General features: G+C 44.4%; 2 protein-coding genes across 2 annotated transcripts in view; one reads left to right on the plus strand and one right to left on the minus strand.

Annotated features, from left to right (window-relative positions):
• The first annotated feature begins 6 nt into the window (after positions 1 to 6).
• SETD6 (SET domain containing 6) lies at positions 7 to 2,356 on the plus strand. Its single transcript, XM_010285397.1, has 6 exons — positions 7 to 48; positions 234 to 428; positions 578 to 701; positions 918 to 1,098; positions 1,304 to 1,446; positions 1,978 to 2,356. Exons 1-6 carry the CDS (start codon positions 41 to 43, stop codon positions 2,287 to 2,289), a joined length of 963 nt encoding a protein of 320 aa, XP_010283699.1. The 5' UTR covers positions 7 to 40; the 3' UTR covers positions 2,290 to 2,356.
• Positions 2,357 to 4,176: 1,820 nt separating this feature from the next.
• CNOT1 (CCR4-NOT transcription complex, subunit 1) overlaps positions 4,177 to 23,859 on the minus strand; it is a 54,257-nt gene continuing 34,574 nt past the window's right edge. The window contains 23 exon segments of the mRNA XM_010285398.1: positions 4,177 to 5,066; positions 5,238 to 5,372; positions 5,476 to 5,608; positions 5,995 to 6,175; positions 7,029 to 7,178; positions 8,701 to 8,874; positions 9,146 to 9,247; positions 9,720 to 9,837; positions 10,117 to 10,280; positions 10,925 to 11,173; positions 13,290 to 13,521; positions 14,616 to 14,785; positions 14,880 to 14,988; positions 15,589 to 15,731; positions 17,195 to 17,386; positions 17,936 to 18,055; positions 18,661 to 18,765; positions 18,876 to 19,016; positions 21,175 to 21,471; positions 22,009 to 22,139; positions 22,640 to 22,817; positions 23,138 to 23,215; positions 23,797 to 23,859. The exon segment at positions 23,797 to 23,859 is cut by the window's right edge and continues 6 nt beyond it. Coding sequence (XP_010283700.1) covers positions 4,988 to 5,066; positions 5,238 to 5,372; positions 5,476 to 5,608; positions 5,995 to 6,175; positions 7,029 to 7,178; positions 8,701 to 8,874; positions 9,146 to 9,247; positions 9,720 to 9,837; positions 10,117 to 10,280; positions 10,925 to 11,173; positions 13,290 to 13,521; positions 14,616 to 14,785; positions 14,880 to 14,988; positions 15,589 to 15,731; positions 17,195 to 17,386; positions 17,936 to 18,055; positions 18,661 to 18,765; positions 18,876 to 19,016; positions 21,175 to 21,471; positions 22,009 to 22,139; positions 22,640 to 22,817; positions 23,138 to 23,215; positions 23,797 to 23,859 — 3,444 coding nt within the window. The 3' untranslated portion in view covers positions 4,177 to 4,987.

Genomic DNA, 23,859 nt, shown 5'->3' on the forward strand with positions numbered 1-23,859 from the left:
CTTCTCCCTCTGGCAGGACTTCAGGAGCCTAGATCACCCCATGTTCTGGTAAGGTGAAACCCAGGGGGTGGTTATGGTGCCGGGGGTGGGCGTGGGGAGGGGTGTGTGTGTGTGACAGCCAAAAAACAGGAACTTGGAGACACCAGGAAGGCAAGATTTTAAAGGAGAAAAGTGTTTCTAGGCCCTTCACCCTAGGGTGGGTGGAGAGAAACCTGCTCTCTTCCTTGCACCAGGCCTGAAGAAGAGCGAACAAGGCTCCTGCAGGGCACCGGCATCCCCGAAGCAGTGGACAAGGACCTAGCTAACATCCAGCTGGAGTACAGCTCCATCATCCTGCCCTTCATGGAGTCTCACCCCACTGTCTTTGACCCCCAGCTGCACACGCTGGAGCTGTACAAGCAGCTGGTGGCATTTGTCATGGCCTACAGGTGAGAAGTGAGGGGCTAGTAAAAGACTGGGAAGAGTGGTGGCTGTGTTACGTGCTTGTGCAGCCCTCACCTTTTAAGTAAGTATAAGGTGAAGCTCACCCTGCTCTGCAAAGCGTAAAACTGACTTGTCTTCATTGCCCTTGTCTTAGCTTTCAGGAGCCGTTGGAAGAGGAAGATGAAGATGAAAAGGGGCCGAATCCTCCAATGATGGTGCCCGTAGCAGATATTTTGAATCACGTGGCCAACCACAACGCCAACCTGGAATACTCTCCCGTGAGTGCAAAGCTGCCATGCCAGGCATTATTATGCTCCTGTTCCTCCTCAGTGCAAGGTCGTTGGGAGGAGTGGCTTGTTAATAGGAAGTTGTTTTGCTCAACGTAGGCCCCTGCTGCATGCCTGGCTTTAGTCATCTGAGCCTCTTTGAAACACCTTGTTTCCGAGCAGTAGGATCACAGCAGCTCCGAGAGCCTCTCCTCTCCCTGCTTGCAGCACTGTTTACGTATGGTTACAACGCAGCCCGTCGGTAAAGGACAAGAGATCTTCAACACGTACGGGCAGATGGCCAACTGGCAGCTCCTACACATGTATGGCTTCGCAGAGCCCTACCCTGGCAACACCAACGACACGGCTGACATCCAGATGGTGACAGTACGCGAGGCAGCACTGCAGCGTGAGTGGCACCCGTTAGCCGCTTTGGGGAGGGACGGGGCAGGGAATCTGCTAAATGTGATCAAGGGCAACATGAAAAATAAGCCTGTTCCACAGCATTTCAGGTGCTGGGGCCCTGCCTTTTTTTTTTCTGCCCTGCCGTTTCCCTTTCTCCATCCTCCACCCCCACCCCAGGGGGTTTTGTGGCTCTGCTGTCTTCAATGCAGGTGCTGGAAGCGCAGCGCAGCAGCGGCTGGTCTCAGAGCAGTGGGACTTCTTGTGCCAGCTGGAGATGGTGGGGGAGGAAGGCGCCTTCGTGCTTGGCTGGGATGAAGTGCTGACAGAGGAAGAGCTGTCCACGACCCTGAAAGTAAGCGCTGCCACGCTATGGAAGAGCTACACAGGGAAGAGCACGGACTAAGCATGCTGCAGCTGCACAAACCAGCATGCAAAATAGTTCACTGAAAGGGGGATGAGCATGGAAAGGCGTTGTGCTACCAACGCTCCTGCGTGAGAAGGGGTAGGGGGTGCAGTTGCCCAGCTCCCAGGCTTCAGGTACTGTTAGCCACCTTCCGTTGCCCAAGTAGCCACCCACAGGTTCTTCCCTACCACTCCTGAACAGCTCCATGGCTACTGCTGTCCTAGAGAGCAGCCACAGCTTTGCAGGTCGCAGTCGAGACGTCCTTTAAGAGCGTTACCACCCCCTCGGGTTTGCTGTTTGAATGTTCTTCTAACCCACATGTTACTTGTGATTCGGTAGCTAAGCCGGTTTTGCGCTCTCACCTTTAGTGTGGGTGAGGAAGAGTTCACCTGCCCCACGTGGCTCTAAACCCACGCTTCCATGGAGGAGAAAGCCCGGTTACTCACGCAGCCAGTGACTCGGCTCTTTGGGTCTTTACAGGTGCTGTGCATGTCAGAAGAGGAGTTCAAGGAGTATAAGGAACAAGACGGCTGGGAAGACGACAGCAAGGAAGAGGAAAACTCTACCCTTTCTAATGAAGCTCTCTCCAGACTTAAACCCCCTTGCAAGAAGCTCCTTTACGACAGTGTGCTGCTGACCCTGGAGTCCTACAGCTCAGACCTGAAAGCAGAGCAGGACTTGCTAACTAACAAGGAGGCTTATGAGAAACTGAGTCGAAGGGAGCAGCAAGCTTTGCACGTGCGCTACGGACAGAAGAGGATCTTGCATCAGCTGCTGGAGCTGGTACGCTAGGAACCTCGCCACCCCTGGAGCTGTGCTTGGGAAGGGAAGCTCAGCCTTCAGCCATCCCTTCCACTGCAGTGCCTGGCTTTTTAGTAACCTCTCCCATAAACATTTTCCACAGCACAGAAGTGGGTTTGGGGTGGCCTTATCTTACAAGGAGAGCTCTGGAGCACAACTACCGCCTCCTAGAAGACGTAAGAAAACCCAAACCTCCTACGGGCTGTTTTAGGAGGGCAGATGTACGCTGTCAGAACAGCAAGTAGGTTCCCTCATTTAGCGTCAGACATTTAAGGCAAGAACTGCTCCCGAGCCAGATGAAGAGGGCAGAATCTTATCTTAGGTTCAAACATCTGGCAGGCGGAGATGCTGACAGCACTAAACTCTTCACCCACACTTAGTTAATACTGAGCATTTTAAAGCGTACAAGTTCCTCCCTGAACTCAGGCATTGCCCTGCATCACCTTATAGCTATATGAGTGTATTTTTCCCCCTCAGCAGATTGTGTATGACCAAGCACTGGAGATTTGCAGGCCAAAGCTATATTTAATAAAGACGATGTTTCTTACTGACTAGCCCAGCTTGCGTTACTGGGGTGTTGGCTGAGTCCTGTCCAAATTCTACACCCCCTCTTTACACCAGCCTAACAGTTCTTGAAGCCGAAAGGGAACTAGCCACATGCAGCAGCATTAGTACAGAACCAGAGAGACCTTTGAGTTTTGAGTCATGAGGACAAGTCAGTAAGCTCTGCATAGGGTTTGCTAGAAAAAAAAAATCCCAGAGCACCTTGATTAGATAAAGAAAAAAAACCTGGTTGCTGGTAATTCTGTGTCCTAACCCACCATGGGAGGAAGGGTAAGCTGGAGTTGCAACACCAGAACCAAAAAAAAAAATTCTAACTAACTCTGTTTCAGCATAACCTGACAAAGAAATGCCATGGAATTGTAGGAACTGGCAAGAGACTCCTCAACACAGGTGACTGAAAAACACAGCCCAGAAACAGGTCACGGATAGAGAATTCCCTGTGAGCTGCAGTCCACTGGCACAGCTGGCTCAGCGGTCCCTTGGGGCTCGTTTTTGCTCTGCACAGCAAAAGCACAGCCAGGTACACAATCCCTTAAACCTGAGCAGGAAATCCTGACCTCTCCACCCATTCAATAGCAGTCAGCTAGCTTTAACAAACTAGTAATGCTAACTGAAAAAGAAAGCGGTGAAGCTTTATCTCCTACTGTCTGCCAGGTTGCAAGGCACAGGCTAAAGAGTTCGCAGTATCAGCAGCACTGAAGCCACCTAATCCTTCTCACAGCTAACCAGCAACCCTGCGCAGATCCCTGCGGACAGGAGCTGTCGCAGCAGGGCGCACGTCACAAGAAATGACGTCTATGCTCCGTAGTCTGCCGCTGCGAGCGGTCTCCTTTCTGGCACAGCATCAGAGAAGTTCTGCTCATGAACTTGTAACTAACATATTTCTATCTCCGCGCAACCACGGCCTTTCCTTTCGTGCTTCACAGTGAGGCCCGTAACAATTCTCCCCTCTGGCCTCAAGCTAGAAAACAAGCTCGGTTGCTCTAAAGAGGCAGCGGCCAAAACACACTGGAAAAGTGCAGATTTTTGGATGGGTGGAACAGGCTTGGAAAGACATCAACTAGCCAGGTAGGATGGAACTGGAGAGAATAAGCACAGTGGCACGTGCTGCATGTCATGACTTTAATGTGTAACTACAGTATGCATACATACAAGAAGTGGGAGAACTAAAGCCCAAGAACTAGAAAGGCTACAAAATACAACACATGGACCAATACTTTACAAAACATTCAAAATCCTTACAAAATGGGCTGTATTGGTCCTTTGGGTTTTGTTTTTTTTTCCTTTTGGTTTTTTTTTTGTTGGTTTTTTTTTTTTACAAACTTATACTGTGTGGTCAAGGTGGGAGGTGGGATAAAGGTCTAGATTTAACCCCCCTCTTTCCAAAATTTACAAGTGTCAGAAAAAAAAAAAGCTATAGGCCTGGTCTCTGGTTTCTTTACTAAAAACAGCTGACCCTCTCCCAAAGGGCCTGAGGTGTGTCTTCTCCAACAGAAAGGAGGCATTCTCTGACTGCCACTCCACTTGCTGTCTGTCAGCATTTGATGGGGGGGGGAAAGCAACGCTGAACCTTAACCCCTCCCTCACCCCCTTCCCTACTCCATATATTCCCATATTCCAAACATAGCCACCTTTTTTTTCGTTTGTAAAACAACTTAGTGATTTAAAGGTCCCCCATCCACATAAAGAAAAATAAGTTACATAATATTATAACTGGCTTTTCAATATTCTTTGGGAGTCTGGGAATGTCAGGACAAGGAGGTCTGCCCCAGACAAGTGCTTGGCATCAGCAGCTGCCCCTTTATTACAAGCTGGACAGGCACCAGTCACCCATCTGCCTTTTACACAATTTGCACAAACCCAAAAGTCCAGACAAACGTTTCTGTTCCTTGTATTTACACTAGTTCAAAATGATATTCACAGCATCTTCTGAATTTTGGCCAAAAGTCAAAAATTTGTTTCAAAACTTTGGAACGTGCCCACACAGACTTTCACCCAAGGGTCTGTTGCGTCTACCCGATTCAAGGGGGCTGGGAAGGTCAGGAGGAACCTTACAGAGTCTTCTGTCAGTCGATGGGACAGGGACCTCCAGGCTGGCACGCTTAGAACACAAGATGCAGCTGATCTAACTGGCACCAGTCCCTTCCATTACTTGCTGGGCCTGCTTCTGCCCCATGCAGCACTGTGCAACCGACTGGAACAACCTGAATACAGAAGCAAAGCGGCATTAGGTGTGTCTGCGGCAGCAAACGGTGCTACGAAGCCCTACCGAAGGACGAGTGTTCCACTATGAAGCGCCAAAAACTCAAGGTGCATCTCAGCCCCTGCTTCAGATACATTGTTTTGAGTGATTTTTAGGGATAAGCTATACTTACTTCTCAATTTCTGGAGCGCAGTGAACAAACTCATGGTTCCAGAACTTAAACGCTGGATTTTTTATCAGCTCAATGAAAGTAATAAGGAGACCCCAGGGATGAGGCCTATTTACAATCAGTCGTTCCAAGAGAACCCTGAAATCCAAAAGTAAAACCCGTCAGAGCTCAAAGAGCCATGATAAACAGGGAAGGGAAGTGAAAAGCTGAACGTTGGCAAGCGGAACGCCTTCCCTCTCACCTGGTGATCTGCTCCTGGATAGCCTCAGTGTTGGCCTCTGCAAACAGGTACAGCATGGTGCAGCTGAAGTAGTGGGTGTGACTGTTGGGATATCGCAGCTGATTGGCAATTGCGTTCAAGAAAAGGTACCGGCCTGCAGAAGAGGAACAGCCAGCACATACGGTTTTCCTTACGCGCACACAAAAAGCAATAAAGCGGCAACTAGTATTGCTTAAGATTAAAGTTTGTGAGCCTGCCTGATGAAGGTGTGAGAAACAAAAACAACTGAAGACAGTAAAAAGCCTTGTCAACCCAAGCTGATGGGGCAGTAAGAATTCGATTCCTCTTCATTAAACTTTCTTCTCATTCCCTTGAACACCTCAAACGTTTGGTTTTAATATTGCTCCTGGAGTCAGAGCTTAATATTCTAACGTAGCATTACCCACTGTGAATTCACTAGCGACTACTTGAAAGGATATTCTGTATTTCTCAGAGCTGCTGAATTCGACATCGCATGAACTAGAAGTGTTTCCAGCTCACCTTCAGTGTCCAGGTCTACTGCCAAATTCTGGAAGATGTCCATGTGAGCTGAGTGGGTAATGGTGCTCATAGAGGGGGTGCTGCCTTTGTTGTGAATGTGCGCAATAGCTTGAGTACCTACGTAGAGCACCAGTGCATTAATCAGCTGGATGTTGTAGCGGTTGCCAGGTTCGTTTGATACCTAATAGCAAAGACATGAAGAGCATTAACATTCTGTATTCCTTTGGCAATCGAAGGTACAGCATGTACAACAACAGCATCCAAGCGACATCCACAATTTCAATTTGGCATTTACCTTTTCGTAATATAGCAGGGTTTTTTTTAAAATATATATTCAAAAGCATCAGCAAAGGGTTGACAGACCCAACAGATAATTTTTTTTTTACTCCCTACCTAAAAGAAAAATCAGGTAAAGGCAATCTGAATTTGCTAGCAGTGCCAGAAGTAAAATGCGCACCACCCCGTGAACGCTTCAGTCCAAGCAGTTTTCTGAGAAAGTCCAGCTTCCGTCCTGATGCAAGCCAAGCCATGTGATGTTGGCTAACAATTCTGAACTGGGCTTCAGCTAATTTGCCCGTTTTTTTTTCCCCCCACCCCTAAAGCATTAGCATGCGGATCCATACATTTCCATAACAATGAATCCATTTGGAATCAAAACTCATTCAGATTCTAAAAAAAACCTGCAAGCAAGTTCAATAAAACCCATTGAATCTCAGACAATGCCTGGGTAAACAGCGCTGGAGTCATTCGATGGAAGCCACAATGCCCAAGGACAAAAAAAAGCAATCAGCTCTGACTAGTTCTTTACAAAAAGACTTGCAAGGTTCTGCACTAGATACATGCAAGCAGAAGAGTCAAAGTTTTAGATAACCTTACATTTTCACTAAAAGCATTTGGCAACTCTTGTAGATAAAACCAACTGCTTTTAAATTAGATCGCTTTAGGGTCATTTTAAGTCAACATTTCCTTAAATTCCACCTGATCATTTGTCCCACACTATTTAAATTCCGCATCCTCAGAAACCAGCCACTCACTTGGAGGTTGCTGCGCAAGTCAGACAAAAAAGTGACTGGAGAACGGGTTTTGAGATAGGAATCCAAGTCTTTCTTGAACTGAGGTGGCATCACTCCAGTGAAATTTGTGAGTATTCGTGGAGCAATATTAATCTCACTTAACATGTCCACCTGTTGAGAGAAAACCCAGTCAGCTAAGCCACAAGCAATCTCTAAAGGAACTGCAAAAGCACATGTGTAAGTGATATTTACATCAACTACTTTCTCCTACTGGCAATGAAAAGGTAATACTGTACTTTTACAGATTGCAGAAGAAACTTGGTCTCTAACATGCAAACTTAGAGGACTGCCTCAAAGAATTGAGAGCAGAGGATAAAAGAATTCAAGGGCGAAGGCCATAGGGGAATTCAACCACCGCCTTTGAAGTTTCCCTATCTACACTCAAGACAGTTTGGTAGTTTAAACAAGTACAAACATCCACTACTGGCAATGAAAAGGTAATACTGTACTTTTACAGATTTCAGAAGGAACTTGGTCTCTAACATGCAAACTTAAGAGGACTGCCTCAAAGAATTGAGAGCAGAGGATAAAAGAATTCAAGGGCGAAGGCCATAGGGGAATTCAACCACCGCCTTTGAAGTTTCCCTATCTACACTCAAGACAGTTTGGTAGTTTAAACAAGTACAAACATCCAAAAGTTAAGAACAGCCTTCTTCAAGACGACCTAACTGAATGAGTATCACCACCACCCTGCACAGCTCAGGCAAAAGAGAATAATAGGACAACTCTTTAGCAGTGTGAGAATGTTTGCTTCTAATCATTCCACAATTAGGAGACTGGCATATGCCCCAAGATTTAATTAGATAACGTTCACACTTCTCAAAGCCTCTTCACGTTATAAGAGGCTTGCTTCAGAATGGTGGTTTAGCTCGTTATTTTCAAGATAAGATGGCGTCCGTGTGTCTCATCATAAAGTATTTACAATTACATAGTGCTTGGACACCAACTCTTCAACAATTAGTTAACTGAACTCCAGCCACCAGGTATCCTGCAGAGCACAACACAATTCGGCATCAGCTGAACAAAACTCAGACAAGAACTGTTGGCTGAACTTTCAAACAGCAAAGCCACAAAAACTGCTTAACTAGTCTGTTTTTCAGTGACAAATGGAGACGGTAAGATGATAAAGATGCCCTCGCTCCAACACCGAGTGCCAGTCAGATCTAGGGATGCCATCAAGTCAGTCTCCCTTTGGAAAAAGGGAAGTTTTCCATGCAAAAAGCTAGGTTCACGAGCCTCAACAGCCTGTCTTTCAGGTTGAACCTGCACAGACCTCGCAAGCAAGCTAAGTATCTACAGGTACCGATGAAGCCATACAGGCCAGAGGCGAACTTTATGCTTCCAACTGCAACAAATTCCATACAGGACACAGATAGTCTCCCACCCTGTGTGGAAACTGTTAAAAATTGAGCATTACAAACATAATTGAAACCTACCTGCTTCAAAAAAACACTGTTCTGCTAGCTGCTATGTCACTTAAATTTGAAATTACCTGTTAACTGTTGAATGGTTGCATTAATTCAAGGATCAGTTAAGCTGTTCCCAAAATTCCAGTCTCCACAAAAAAAAAAGGATAAAGAGTATTTGGAGCATGAAAGCTTCCCATTATCAAACTCATGAAAGTAAGTCCTACCTTTAGATTAGGGGTGAAAGGGTCTGGAAGCCTCATGTTCCGTGGGAAGGCACTCAGGATCAGATTCCTTAGCTGAATACAGTTAGGTGGGATCACATCACAGAACCCATAGTGATAGTCACAAAGAAATTCTGGGAAATCATGCAACAAGACCAGCAGCACACGCAGAGTGCCCTGTGAGACAAAATATAGAAGAGGTGCGTAACTGTTGAAACTGCCCAAAAGCTTGCAGAGCCATCCTTCTATGTCATGTGGATAGCATTAACAGGAAGGAATTCGTCTGGGAAGGTAGCCTGTTTCTGTCCCACACCAGATTTGTATTTAACTCCAAGATATAAATTATTATTAAGAGAACAGTAAATCCTATCTTGCTACCAGAACACCTCTACTTCCAGACAAGCCTGGCTGGAAGCTTTAGCTTCTATTAGCTGACATTTTTTTTTACCTTGTAAAGAATTTGCATAGGTTTGGTGAGTTCCACATTTCTAAGGAAAGGAGCCAAGTACTTGAAAAGATCGATCAATAACTGGGCATACATAGGCCAACCCTGTCAAGGAAAAAAACAGCAGGTCGGAAAGGTGCAATGAAGAGCAGGTATCTTAATTTCAGCACTATAATTAGGTTGGTCTTCATCTAAACTTGGACCGAAGTTTTTTCCTACTGCTAGCTCAAGCAGTGAGTGCAGCACAGCGCATTTCAAGGGCCTCAGCTGCACAACACATGCCATAGGCATTTCCACAACACTCAACACGCCATACTGAGGTGACAGTATTTGGTCTAGACTACAAGCTCTTCCAGATCCTGACACAGGCATGTTTTTTAAATTCAATTCACCCTATACTCCATAGCCGATTGACACAAAGACTCTCCTCCATGCAGTTAGGTTACTGTGAATATGGAAGACAACAAAAACAGGACAGCCATGCTACTAGTGCACTTCGAGAGATGTGAAACAGCACCACACCAGATAAGCATCTGTGTGAGCTTTTTAATTCAGAAGAGAGAAACTGCAGCCACACCTTCTGCTGTGGTGTATGTGCCAGCATTCTTGCAATAAATATCCGATGGGAGATCAGTTCCAGCCAGGCATAAACAAAACCTGGAGCTTTTGTAGGCCTCAGGATGTGAAATGTGTTACTGAAAGAAAAGTTAGAGCAGGTTAGAAGTGCACAGCAATAAGATTGCTTTTCATAACATTGAGGGAAAACATACACAGCCCTAAAAGCGAGGCATTTTAGCATCTTGGGCTTTACCAGTCATCTTCCTCAGAAGAAGCAAGTGGACAGTCTATAGGAGAACCAGTTATTCCGAATGTGACTAAGCCACCACAAAGGAACAGTCAGACAGCCTTTAGATGAAAAAAATCTTGGTCCTACCAGGAAAGGATGAGCATTGTGGCCAATTTCAAATACATACCAGAAAGCTGTGAGTGTCTGGAAGTTGATGGTCTCCAGCACATGCTCAGGAGCATTTAATTCCAACAGCAACATGATGAAAATGCGATGGTAAGGAAGTTGCTGAAACTCACTCTGCCGAACATCATGGTCTTGCAGAAGAACTCCCACCACGATACCGAGAACCTAAAGAGATCAAACCATGTCAGTGGTGGCAGCAAGAAATACTTTGCAAACCAAGCGATAGATCATACTTTAACCGTGAGTGAAAAAAAAAAAAGAATAAGTAGATTCTAAGAACCACCAGAAAGTCTAGTTTTTGGAATTATTATGTAAATGAGCATTACAATCTGTATCAGCAACCCCCAACCACCGTAATTTGTTCTCCCTGTCCTGTGGATCACGGTCACAAAGATGGACTGGGAAGTGTTGGAAGGTCTTAGCTACCTAAAACCATCTAGCCAGAAGTCAAGTAGTGTAAGGATAAAGGCAAGGCCCTCAAAAAACCCAAGGCAGACACCCAGGAAATCACCACCCTTAAACCACACTTTCTAATGCCTCAAAACAACAGTGGTTGACTTTTTCATTTCCCAGCCCAAAGGTGAGTTTCAGGTTTGTTTGATATGACATTTTTGTGAACAAGAAAGCTGCTTGGCCTCCTGACGCTCCACTCAACAGTTTTATCAGTTCAGTGACAAACCCGTTGAAGTTCTCATCTGATATTTTAGCAGTAGCCTGCATTAAGGTCTACAGTTTGCATCTATCAGCTAAGGTATACCAAATTATGCAATTAAAATGCAGCAAGTACCAAAAAAAAAAAGGTTCCAAACCTTATTCAGGAGGTTGATCTTTGTAACGGTGTTGGTTGCCTCCCCAGAGTGCTTCACTAGCAGTGCAATAAGTCGTACAAAGGCATCCAGATTGTGGTAGCACTTGGCTCGAATCATGGTGGGGTTGGCAGCAGGATTATGCTGTTGCTCAGCCTGGGCACGATAGCTGATTTCAACACACATTTCGGTGCAAAGACGGAAAAAGCGGGTGATCAGGTCATCTGTTTTCAGGATTCCTTGCTGGTGCATCTGTCCGGGAAAAGGAAAAAAAAACCTCAGAACTGTAACCACAGAAAGTTCATTTTACAACTTATTTCAACGCTTTACAAAGCGCCCACCTTGCCTGGCACAAATAATTTTTACCACACTCTCAAGGGAGATGGGCAGCAAGCTATCTCTGCTATTCTTGCCCAAGATTAATATTTTCAAGGCAATTTGAGGGCGGCAACATGATTTCAGAAAAGTTTTAAAATTTTTCTGAACATTTAGAAAATTGTAGAGTCCTTTGATTCCAATTATTTTCAGGCATCAGCGTAGCTGAGGAGCCTGTTTTAGTATCAGTTCTGCCATCAGCACTCAACCTTGCACGAAGGATAGCAAGAGGCAGCAGCAGTTGAGTCTGTCAGGCCTTTAGGAGCCCACAGGCTCTGGGAAGGGTGGACTTTAGTGATGGCTCCTGGGCTAGTAGCTGCTTTGCAGCACATTCTGTAGAAGCAAACTGCATTTGGAGAGTGAATTTTCCTTACAGGAACATAACACGCAGGGAAAGACTGGGTGGGCTTTTTTGTCTTTCATTGGGAGGTCGTTTTTATTAACATTCATATGAAAAAAAGACCTCTTTTTATTTGTTACCCACAGCATTAAAGCCATCAAAATGAAACAAATGACACTGCAGGAAGCCTCTGGGTTTTGAATAAAGCATCTTGCTTCTTAACTCCTACTGCACTGACATGAAACTATATAAACAGCATAATGGCTAACTCTTGGAGAACATCTAGTATTTTTGGAGAAATTTTTTTTTTTTAAAGGAATTAATGTATCTGCCTTCAAAGTTCTATGCTCCTCCTTGTTCTACAGACTAGTGGAAAGGTAGCAACACTTAATTTAAGCAGCCAAAATTATGGCCATTTCAGTTGAGCAATAAAACCTTGTTTAATGCAGTTCTTAAAAAATACTCCTTTAAAACACATAGCTAAAGCCTGTAAGGAAAAAGACATATATAAACACTCCCACTTCCACATATTTCAATTGCTATCTGATCAGATATGTACAAGAGGTAAGCAAACAAGTGTGATGGAAGAGCGAAGCAGGATAAAAGCGCACCAAGTATTATGAGTACACTATACTGAAGTACGCTTTGTAAGTAAAGCATACTTTAAGGTATAAAGAGTGAGGTGACATGAAGGGGTAAAACTAAGTGGGTTGAAGACAAGACCCATTAAAAACATTCAAAAAAGATGCTGCACAGTAGATGTCAGACCAAAGCTGGCTACAAGCCAGGACAGGAGAACACTAGAAGTCACATGAAAAATCACTGCATCAGTCAAGACCTTCAAGCATGCTTTTTGTAGCTTGAACTTCTTTTGGTTGGTAGCTGCAAAATCTGTAGCATTTCTGTGCTATTAGTGCAGAAGTTTCAAGACAACACAACATAAATAGATAAAGTCAGGGGCTTCCTTGCAGCTGCTGTCAAGGAGCCGCCAGGAATACAGCTTTAGGAAGATGACTGCAGATATACAGGAAGTTTGTTACCACACATGTTGGGTTACTGACAGCATCTCCCTTCTTGGTCACAGCTGGAAGGCAGAGGTGTGCTGCTCATCACACCTGCTGAAGTGCCCAGGAGCAAAATGTTGGAGGCTGTTTCAATTTAGGCACCACTTTAGCTTGAAGTTTTTTTCCCCTTGCTCTAATGATTCCAGTTAGAAAAAGGATTCCTTTGTTCACATGGTCTGGAACAATTCACCTGCATCTCTATCTATTAGCAATTTCCTTCTGTAGGCTGTCAGAGGTTTTACTGTTATCTGGAAGGGGCAGCATTAGTTAAGTTTGATTACACAGAGCATTTTAGAGCTATTCCCAACAGCTATCTCAGCTGAAGTTCTTTTCCCACCAGATTTATCCCAAAACTCATGGTCTGAACTGACAGCTTGTTGCCACAGTATCTGAAGAACATGATTTAGTGAAGGGTAGGGGTTTCTACAGAATTTTACCATCAAAACCAGACAAAATTTTGACAGTCAACTGCCATACACCTGAAAGTTTCAAAAGGCTCCTAACATGAGTTATAACACTGCTTTAAAATGGAGGGCATCACACCCTACTTATGTTGAATAAAAAGCACCTTTCTTTCCAAAAGCTCTACCTGTCCAACAAACGCAGAGAATGCTTTGGTACTGTCACGGCCCGCTGCAGCTGAATGGTAGAGGTTCACCCACTCCCTCAGCAGGTATTCTGCCTTCTCCCTCAGACCTGGAGGATCATCATACTCAGAGGCTTGGGAAATTCCTGAATGCATCATGAAATTGGGACCTCCGTGAGCACGGTCGATCATTGCTTCATAGTTTGATCGGACCACTTCCATCAGCTGGGGTAATCTAATGCAACAGACCAGAGCAAGAGCTGGGTTAGAATTTCTCCTCCCTCAGGAGGTACGTGAACCGGGAGCTCAGTCAAATATAGTTGAAAGAAAGCAAATTATTTCTTATACTAATTCTTTTTATTTTCCAGTCCTCAGTGGACTAGTAGAAGTCATGAAAGCAGACACATACACAATGAAGGAAGAAACACTGAAGTCATACAAGCTTCGAAGTTCCACTCCAATTCACACAGCAGCGTGCTGCAACAAGGTGCTGCAACTACTAGAAACAGCTTCACTTTTGCAGATTTTGGAAGCCCCAAAACACTCCGAGACAGCACGATGCCAGTGCTAAACAGCCTGACTGGGGCACTAAATTTGGGGCTGCAAGTGAAAGTCAAGTCATACAGTCTACCCACACCAGCCGCAGAAGAAAGGACCTTTTCTTTTGGGACATCTCACTAGCAGTTGTGGTGTTGACAGCGGCAGCCATTGCCACCACCAGCCAGCCAGCTGCTGGTTGCTCTCACAGCAGTCCAGAGCTCTCCAAGCACCAATCCACATCTTTCTCAAACCACCACCTTAGTAACAAAAGGCCTGCAAGTCCCACAGGTATTTCTGGATGCTGTGGCAACATTTGCTGCCCAATTATCTGCTGGCGGATACACAAGCTGTGTGATATTGGTGGATGATTGCTTCATAGATTCTAAACAGAAAATTGCCTATAGAAACAGAAAGGATTGTCTAATTTAACGAATTGCTTCTGATTAACAAGTCACTGTCTTAAAACTCAGGTATTTAAAATTTAAACATGTAAGAATTCTGCTGAAATCTGCGATAAAGCAGGAATTCAAGCGAGTTTCTCACAGTACCAGAGCATTTTGGAGGACAGTGCCTAGAAATATTTTCCTGCTCTAGCGTTGTTTGACATCATGCTCTTTGACATAAAATCAATGCAATTACATTAGAGCAACAGTTTCAACTAACAGGACTGCAGCCCCAGAGAAAGTTTAAAGCTGTATGATTGAATGATACAAGCCATTGTCTATATAACATTTGAAATCATAGATGAACGCAAGAGAAGTCATATATTGCACAGTATTTCAATCTCACCCTTCCGGGGCGTTTCCTCTGGAATGAGCATTAATCCTCATGAGTGTCTCAATCGTGTGAAACAGATCTGCCTCCGTTACGTGGGCGACACTTCTCTCATCCACCAACAGGATCTTTACCAACTGCATGGCAAATGCCACAGCCATGTAGTTCAAGCCATTCTCCATTGACTGTCAACATGAAAAAGGCAATTAAGGTTCAGCTACGTATCTTACAAGGGACTGACTGTAACTCTTTTCCTGCAAAAGAGCAGGTTGCCTTTACCTGAGCCAAGTGAAGGTCATACTGCTGCATGTTAACAAGGTGATTGCGGATGAGGAGCTCCACAGCTTCCACGTTGTACTTGTACTCATCTCTGCATTCAATCAGGCACCTGAAGAATTGGACTTCTTTAAAAAAGGATACTTAATCACAGCTTAAGCAAAGCAACTCAAATCTAATACTTCAGAAAAACTGTGCCATTCACTGTGATTCATTACCCAGCTCCAAAAGAAGCCTCTTCTAGAGCTTTCTCTACAGTAATATTTGAGTTCGGAACAGTCATCAGCTTCAAGCATTTGTTGCCCTGCACAACTGGTCACAACAGCCTTTCAAGAGCTTCAGTCCATTCAGCATGAGAAGCCACTCTTCTGAGGACACAGTGGCACAACTGCCTAGCTCAAACACTAGTACTTGTGCTGCAGGCACATGCCATGTCACATAGTTTGTGACAAGCATATAGAGACATTCTCTATAAAATGAGGACCCCCCTGAGCATCTGTAACGCTTAATTCCATTAAAGATTCCTATTGTGTTCTAGGATGAAGCAGCATTATCAGAAGATCCAGTTACTTTTGACAAAAAAGCTAGTTATTTTTTGTCTGTCCAAGTTGCAGCAATGCAAAATATTAACAGGCAAATGATTCAGAGTAACACAGTAGCCCCCAAGAGATGATGAAAGCTACACCAACGTTCCTGTTGTCTCCTAACTGACCTAGTAATTTGTTTGTTACACCACGGAGATCCATATGCACGGCCGTCCTGCAGAGCCTTCAGCACGAGCAGATGACACTCACGGTAGCGAAGCAGGAGGTCAGCATCTGCCCCACTGGTGGCATCCAGCAAGCCCTCTACAGCCTAGAATAGATGCAACTTGTTAGCAGAGGAAAAAACAAGCCCTCTTCCAAATCTTCTGCAAATTAGATCAGCAAGCATTATCATCAGAAGACTCAGGAGACATGCAAAAAACCAATTTAGTCTTTGTGCTGACCCCTTCATAAGGCCAGGCAGGATTTTACCAGCTACTACAGCATCTACACATTCACTGTACACAGCTTGTCCCACCACAGACAAGCCTGCAGTCCCTCTATACCCCACTTACTTACCTGGTTGAGTCCTAGTCAGGACTAGATCCTCTAATAGGTACCAGCATTATCAGTCAAGAACAAAGAGCCTCCCTCCAGCTTCCAGTTACTTTTGTTTTGTTCTTGGATCCTCACGCAGACAGCTCAGTATCCTTCTGCTATACTCAGATGGATTTTTCTCCACATCTATCGCTATACTCCGCACTGCTACACAGGTACTGATGCCAGCTCAGCTCAGAGCTCACCGTGACACTCCCCACTTGGTTTACTCTAATAGTTCTGGATGGGATGGGGTTAATTTTCTTCATAGCAGCCCATATGGAGCTGTGCTTTGGATTTGTGCTGAAACAGCATGGACAACACACTGGTGTTTTGCCAGCCGCTGAACAGCGCTTGCACAGCATCAAGGCTTTTTCTCTTTTTCCCACTCTGCCTCCCCGCCACTGCAGCGAGTAGGCTGGGAGGCGACACAGCCAGGGCAGCTGACCCAAACTGAATAAAGGGATATACCATACCATATGACATCATGCTCTGCAATAAAAATCTCAGGGGAAGGAAGATGAAGGGGAGCATTCATGGTTATGGTGTTTGCCTTCCCAAGCTTTCCAAGGATTGGCTAGACATCTGCCTGCTGATGGGAAGCAGTGATTGTTATTTTGGTTTTGTATGGGCACAGAGTTTTGCTTTCAAAACCTACTAAATTGTCCTAATCTCGATGAACAAGTCATTTTGCTTTCCCTGTATTTTCTCCCTGTCCTGTGGCAGAGGGGAGCGAGTGAGCAGCTGGATGCTTGGCCGTCAGCCAGGGTCAACACACCATGCACACTCATTTATCAGTTACTGCAAGATACTATGCACAAGTGTGCCGCTATAAATCCAGCGGCACACTCAATATTACCCACCTACAAAGGCAGTTCAAACATCATCTTAGCCTCCAAATCCTCCTGAAATCAAAGGCTGTTCTGGAGTGCAACAGCTCTCTACTTGCCACATCCAAACCAGCCTTCTTCCCACAGCAGGCTGGCCACAGCATGTACAAGACACCAAGTGAACACCCATGGCCCTTTTCCAGTTCTATTTCCTGAATTTCCAGAGACGGCGATTGTTCAGTACCGTTCACCAAGCAAGTTCCACAGGATGTATGAAGATACACAATCACCAGCAAGACAATCCATGAGCCAGATGAGCAACGAACTCTAGGCGAGTTGTTACAGGAGAAGAGTTGTTAACACTCACCTTCTGCAGCAGTCCAAGTGCAGCAATAGCATCACGGGAGTTACGAGCCACCACCACAGCCTCCAAGAGGCTGCGCAACGCTTGAGCTTGAGGATTCATGGCCAGGGTGTGTGGAATGGACTGCAGGTGCTGTTCCAGTTCTGTCATACATTTGTCGTAGATTTGCGCTACGTCATCTGTAGCCCAAGCTTGCTGCTTAAGAGAAAAAGAGAGAGAGATTCCCCCCCAACCCGCCAAGGATAACTCGATTACCAACAGGCTCTTCTGCTTTGGAAATTACAGCATCCAAAATTTAGACTTCTTTAGTACTGTGGGTGGTTATGCTGGCATTTTAAATAAATATGAGCAAATTAAGCTGCGGAATTAACTAGCAAACAATTCTAGCAGTCCTTAAAACCTCAAGTATGCAGACAAAAAGTTGTTCCATTATCTCAAAAATCCATGCATGCTATTCTCAAAAAGTAATCTGAGATTCAAATAAAACATTTCGCTGCTACTAAAACTACACGTAGTAATCCTAACTTGCAGATCTTGCCCAATTTGGGTTACAAACCCCTAACACCAGGTACAAGTTTTATGTTGCCATTAATTTGACTTTGAAACTAATGCATCTTTCAGCCGCTATTCCCAAGCAATACAAATGCCTGATTCTTACTAGTCTTCTAGCAAAGGACACAAGTTCTGCAACGTTCACCAGAAGAGCGATAGTACTCTCAAGCCCATTAGTTTGGAAACCTCTACCTTCATAGGCTGAGCCAAGAATCCTGTAGGCTGAGTTAAGTCATTGGTAGGCAAGAAGCCAGGGACATTGCGTGCAAACTCTTCATAAACAGCCAGCTGTTTTGGGTCCACACCTCCAACCTTTGCAATGAAAAGAACAGGCATTAACCTAACCGTTAAGCACCGTGGTGGTAAGAAACGAGGGCAGTTTGTGTAACAAGACAGCTGCGCAGTCACATTCTTAGAGTGGCCTAGACATCAAGAAGTAGGAGTCAGCTGCTCTGCAGCGAGGTCCTATCTCTCCTGCCACACCTCCTAACAGGAGGATTTTGCTCTACAGCTGCAACTCACAATCCCAGAAACAGGAAGAACTGAATACTGGCTTCATGTGTGTCTGATGCACAAGAGAAATGCTGAGAGCACATGGTGTGTCCTTTAAGGGAAGAAAATATACAGGAGAGCAGACAACAAAACAAAGTTAGTCATCTTTCAGTGAAAGGAACAGTATAGAACAAGAGACAGGACCTTTAATGTCCTCAAGGAATTGAGGAAAATGGTATGAACACTAATTCTGGAACAACATAGTCACGTGCTTCCATTACTAATCAAGCCAATAGCAGTTGCACTGTTAGAAAAAGACTAACAATATATAGGTTTGCGCAGCTGATGCTGCGCCATCCACTTCTCAGTATCAGGAGGGGGAGGAGAAGAGCAGCATCACAAGATAGCTCAGTTAATATCCTCACCTTTAACCTGATCTGTTCTGGCATCCGCTCAGCCTGGTAAGTTAACACAACAGGATCACAGTATCGACGACCCTCTTGTCTAGCATGTTTTCTGAGCTCAAATTCCTGGGGGGAAAAAAAGCAAACACCCAAACACCACACTGAATTTTAGACACTGAATCTGGGTGTATTTGAGCACATTTAATACTTCTACAAGACAGCAGTCCTGTACTTACAGTTGCAAGCCTCTTGTCCATCTCGGGGCCTGCCTTTTCCACAGCTGTCTTCTGGATAAAGCAGCATGCGAGCTCACAGTTATCCTGCGCTAACTGGGCAGCTGCCTGCTCCATCATGTCCCTCTGTTGTGGGGAGGCTGCCTATTGAAAACCACAATAATCAGCGCAGGCTGTTAAGTTTTCCTCTGTAGATTACTAATCTTAAAATTTGCACCACACAGAACACCAGCAATAAAAAGGAATGCACTCTCTTTGCATGGAATGTACAATAATAAATTTAATTTTGCATAGCTTTGAATAAAACATGTAGGCCAGACGACAGTAAAGACTTTCAACAAGGAACAAAACAGCAGGAGGTTCTCAGTCTCCTCCACCAACCTATCTCCAGGGCATAGAAATAAAGCCCTGCTTTTAGACTGATGTACATAAAACAGATGCTAATGCAGGAAAAGCAAGCCTCACATCACAGCCTAGAAGTTGTTCTACTTCCTAGGTTATCACCATCAGATTTAAAGCTGCGTCACTAAAGGCAAAACACTAGTCTTAAGCCTTTTTTAGTGGGTTCCCTTTCTGATACAGATTTTCTTCTTTCCTTCCTGGAGTCTGCTTTAAGAGAAGCCTGAACAGATAGACTTATTTTCCAGGGTGCAAAGCAGCAACTCCCACTGAAAATGGAATATACATATAAACACAAACAGTCCAACCTACTTGGATTTCCTTGTCCACCAAGATCTACCCCCGTTTCATTAATTCCTGAGAACTACACTGCTTCTCTCAAAAGAAAGTCTTCCTTGTTAACCCACGTCACACAATAAGCCAGATGTAAATTTTTAGATGTCTGGTACAGCACTTTTTCCTGCAACACAATGTTTTCTGTAATTATCCCTTAAGAAAATTTCCCTGGATTACAAGCATCCCTGTATCAATGCGATATGTCTTCAGGGATTAAAAAACCCCTTATTGCTACATTACATTTTCAAAGCATTTATGACATTTTGTAAACACTGCAATACACAGCACTATGCCTTCCACAAAACTTGAATTACTTCTACCTATAGACATTCTTCTGTGGCACATCATGCCTGGTAGATATGAACTGTAGTCACATCTAACTAACCACAGCGAGACTCCACACCAAAGGACTATTTGCGCCCCTCTTATCAGCCAGAAGACAAAGTGCTTTCTCTTACGGTTACTAGCTTGACACCCAAACCCTGCTAACAGTGGTCGCTGGCTCAGCTCACACGTTCACAAAGCAATACTAAAACAGTCTACTCCCATCCTTGTGTGTAAGATGGATGGAACAAGTTCTATTTGTGTGCTTTTCCGGCTCTTCATCTCAGCAATCAAGTTACTTGAAGTTCTGTGTAGGAAGAGTCAACAGCATTTTGAGGCATGGAATTAAATAATGGACTAACGTTTTGTGCTCGCTTCAGACCACTGAGTCCTGCCCTCTTGAGGCAGCTACCATGCAAGAGAGCAACCCCAGTGCAAAAGGGTTTTTGCACAGGCAATCACTCCCTGGCAGATGGGAAAATAGTAACACGTCCTTTAAGCAAGAGCTAGGCAGTCCTTTAACTTTTTATTTTTAATCCCTGAAAGAACAGCTACGTCTTGATCTTTCCAAGATCCTTGTGCTCTCGTGTCCATTACTGACACCGACGGCAAGCACAGTGAGTGTTCTGGGTAGCAGCTGCTGTTCTGGCCAGCAGTTTGTGAACTGTTCCATTTAGTCAGGAAGAGAAAGCTACCACTTCAGCTGAAACTTGGTTCATTAAGAGACCTGAAAATAGCCTCTAGAAAACCCAAGAACTCACAAGCTGTGCAGAATAGTCTTAACTACATATCTGCTAACAGCACATGTAAATAAAGTCTGCCTGAAGCATGTATACTGAAACAATCCCAGACATCACCAGAAGATCCCAGAATTGATTCAGTCCTCCCTGCTCTAGCTTTTCTACCTCAAAACCCACAGAAAGATAAGCACTCCAAGGCTTCCGTGATGTCATCAAATTGGAGAGCACATCAGGGCAAAATAAAAAAGGTCGTCAGAAAGTTAGTGTGGAACGTAGTAAGATCCACCTTATAGGCTTAAGAGTGTTTGGCATGAGCTGTAACCTGAAGTTTTTTCACTGTAATTCCACAAGAGTCATGAGACACTTGTCCACTAAATTAATTGCATGGCTTAACCAGTCCTGAGATGAATCAACAAGTCCACAGGGTGGAGAAGCTATTTACTAATGCTGGATGTCTACAGTCCTGTGAGTTGGAAATAAGCTTCAGACAACGCAACTCTTACCCTCAGTGCAGTAGCAAAACTATTTTTCAAGTTGGTAGCTATGCTCATCAGCAAAGGTTCCCTGCAGGTAATCATGGCCATCCCAGCAGTCAGGTTCCTCATCATATGGTGTGCGGCCACACGCATTCGTGACTCCTCCGAATCCAGTGCGAAGTCCTTCCTGACTATCTGCTCACAAGTAGTCATGGCGATCTTAATGGACCGATCGACCACCGGATGGACGAGCTCTTGCACTGCTCGTTCTATCGCCTGCCGCACACACTGCTTCAGCTGTGGGTGAGCTTGAAACAGCGGAATCTGAAGGAGGATTTGGAAAGTTAAGTGAGAGTAAACTGGAATCTCACCTACTGCTGACATTCACATTTTCCAAACAACTTTGAAGTTTACTGTCACAGCTTGCCTACAGCGCAACATATGACCATTTTTCTTCCACAGTCGCAGGTGAGCACAATGCAAAGACTAACTTAAGAACCAAGTCGCTGACTGGTCCAAGGGAGCACAGAAGCTCCTTTTAAGCTTAAGTCCTGATAGCAACTATTCCAACTGACACTTATTGCCAGAAATAAATTGGATACTAATCACAGAATTATTAAGGTTGGAAAAGATCTTTAAGATCTGTCACAGTGAAAGACCACTTGATCATCTAAGATTGCTAATACAACCACTAATTACCCCTTCAGGTTCTCCATTTGATTACTTGTTCGCACTCACCGTCCCCATTACTTTTGAGAAGTGACTCTCCTTCAACTTACAAAATGCTGCTCCCACCAGCTGCGATCTGTGGCAACACTGGTGGCAACAACTTTAGCAAAGCAAATCAGCTCTAGAACTTACTGTTGGATTTAAGGTAATGTGTGGAGCCAACCCTCCTAAAGAATAGACATTGATGTCGTGATAACTGTACTGGGGCTGTGGAGGAACCGTGGCTGTACAAGTGGTGCTGGTAGCTGGAGTTGTAGAAGCAGCTGTAAAAAACAAGAACGTATCGAACCGTTACCGAAAAGCAAGTGCTTAAAATGGAAGTGTGTACTTCTTTAAACCACCAACTGAACAAGAAACAAAAGCTTTGCAGTTTGATCATGAGGCCTCCAACACTTAATCAAGCAATTTTTATTCTGTTTCCCCAACAATTAGTACCAAACTAGCTTCAGCACATTTCAGCAGAGCTGTTAGTTATGCCACAGTTGAAACCCTGACGTCTTGTTATTAGATCATCCTGCTTCACACCCTTCCAAGGAGTAGCTACAGACAGCATATGCAGATTTAATCCTCAGGATGGCTTCCGTTCCCTCCCTGTCTCCAGACTCTGTACACCTCCTTCTATTACAAAACTATTCAAGTGCTCTCAAACCTTCAGCAAGGTTACAGTAGGGTATGTAGCTTGACATTCTTCTTTGCAGTAGCATTAGCTGCCTTATTAAAACTTGTATAATATGGTTCTGGGTTCTGTTTGAAATGTACTTACTAGTAGTTGTGATGGGCGGTAGCTCTTCTGGCTGCTTCACATCCTTCTTTGGAGCAGACAGCTGCTCATCCAGGTTTTTCAGACGGTCCTTATCTTTCAGAAGACTTCCAGGTTTCAGCTCATTGATGTCTAGTGCAAGATTCTTGCAGAGCACCTCAATCTCAAACTTCAGATTCAACTGCACAACAATTCTAGTTTAGATTATGTCACAAGGAAAATACCCGAAACGTTTACTGGGCCACTTGATTCCCAAGCTTCCCATTCTAACCCTATGCCTTTTAGAGACTTTGATAGTGGCTGAGGATTAGACAAATATCTTGCATGCTGACCTCATAGGAGAAGAGTTTCATCCACGTTCTACCAAATTAAGCAATGCCCAATTCTCCCCACGCTAAAGAAGCGAGAAGTGAAATTTGGTCCTTCACAACATCCTTCTTGACTGGTATGTCAAGAAAACCTCACACTCAGTAGGTATAGAAAAGAAAAACAGAAGTTTACTTTTAGATCATGTTCTTGATGTAGCTCAGCTAAAACGTTCATAATGGCCATTGTCCATGGGTTTGGAGGCCTGAAGACCTGCAAGAGAAAGAGGAGACCAGTATTACACAATCTTATTTAACCATTTGGATAACTTATGACTGAAAATTCTTGAAACATGAACACCTATGTGTGCATACAGCTGTGGAAAAGTTTGTACAGCTGCGATTAGGGTTAAATTTAGTATTCTGTTTGGAACTACATCAGGATGTAGTTGAACATTAAACTAGAAACACAATGACTTGGTCCTTCTGAGAGATCAGTTCTATGTCAAGCAGAACTGACAAGAGCTGACCAGGGTCAAAGTGGGTCGGGGGGGATAAAAAAAAAAGAATAAATAGATTCTAGAACCCCTTCAGTGCATCCTTCCATTTCTCACAGAGTTCTGTTCAGGGATACCACAATAGGTGTTCAGCTACCACCACCTATTTAGACTGCAAAAATGCACGGGCCATGTACTTTCCCCTCAAAACAGAACTCCTTCACTTTAAGCCCTTACACTGCTTTTCTTTCTCCCCATGAAATTCAATCAGTTTTCACTTTGTGAAAAAAGCTAATTACCATCTGCAAGGCTGACTTTGTCACTTGAGTGGTAACTCTGTCAGCACAAAGTCACTTACCACACTCCTGACACTGGATTCTAAGACTTTGGCAACAAATGGCACTACGTAAAGCAATTCCTG

The sequence above is a fragment of the Phaethon lepturus genome, unplaced genomic scaffold (genome assembly GCF_000687285.1).
Source record: "Phaethon lepturus isolate BGI_N335 unplaced genomic scaffold, ASM68728v1 scaffold12294, whole genome shotgun sequence".
Classification (NCBI taxonomy): Eukaryota; Metazoa; Chordata; class Aves; order Phaethontiformes; family Phaethontidae; genus Phaethon; species Phaethon lepturus.

What these genes read in the sequence shown, in the direction of transcription:
- SETD6 (XM_010285397.1), top strand. An exon ending in CCAACCTGGAATACTCTCCC is followed by an intron (nt 702 to 917) that starts GTGAGTGCAAAG and finishes CCCTGCTTGCAG; the next exon opens with CACTGTTTACGTATGGTTAC. An exon ending in AGCTGTCCACGACCCTGAAA is followed by an intron (nt 1,447 to 1,977) that starts GTAAGCGCTGCC and finishes GGGTCTTTACAG; the next exon opens with GTGCTGTGCATGTCAGAAGA.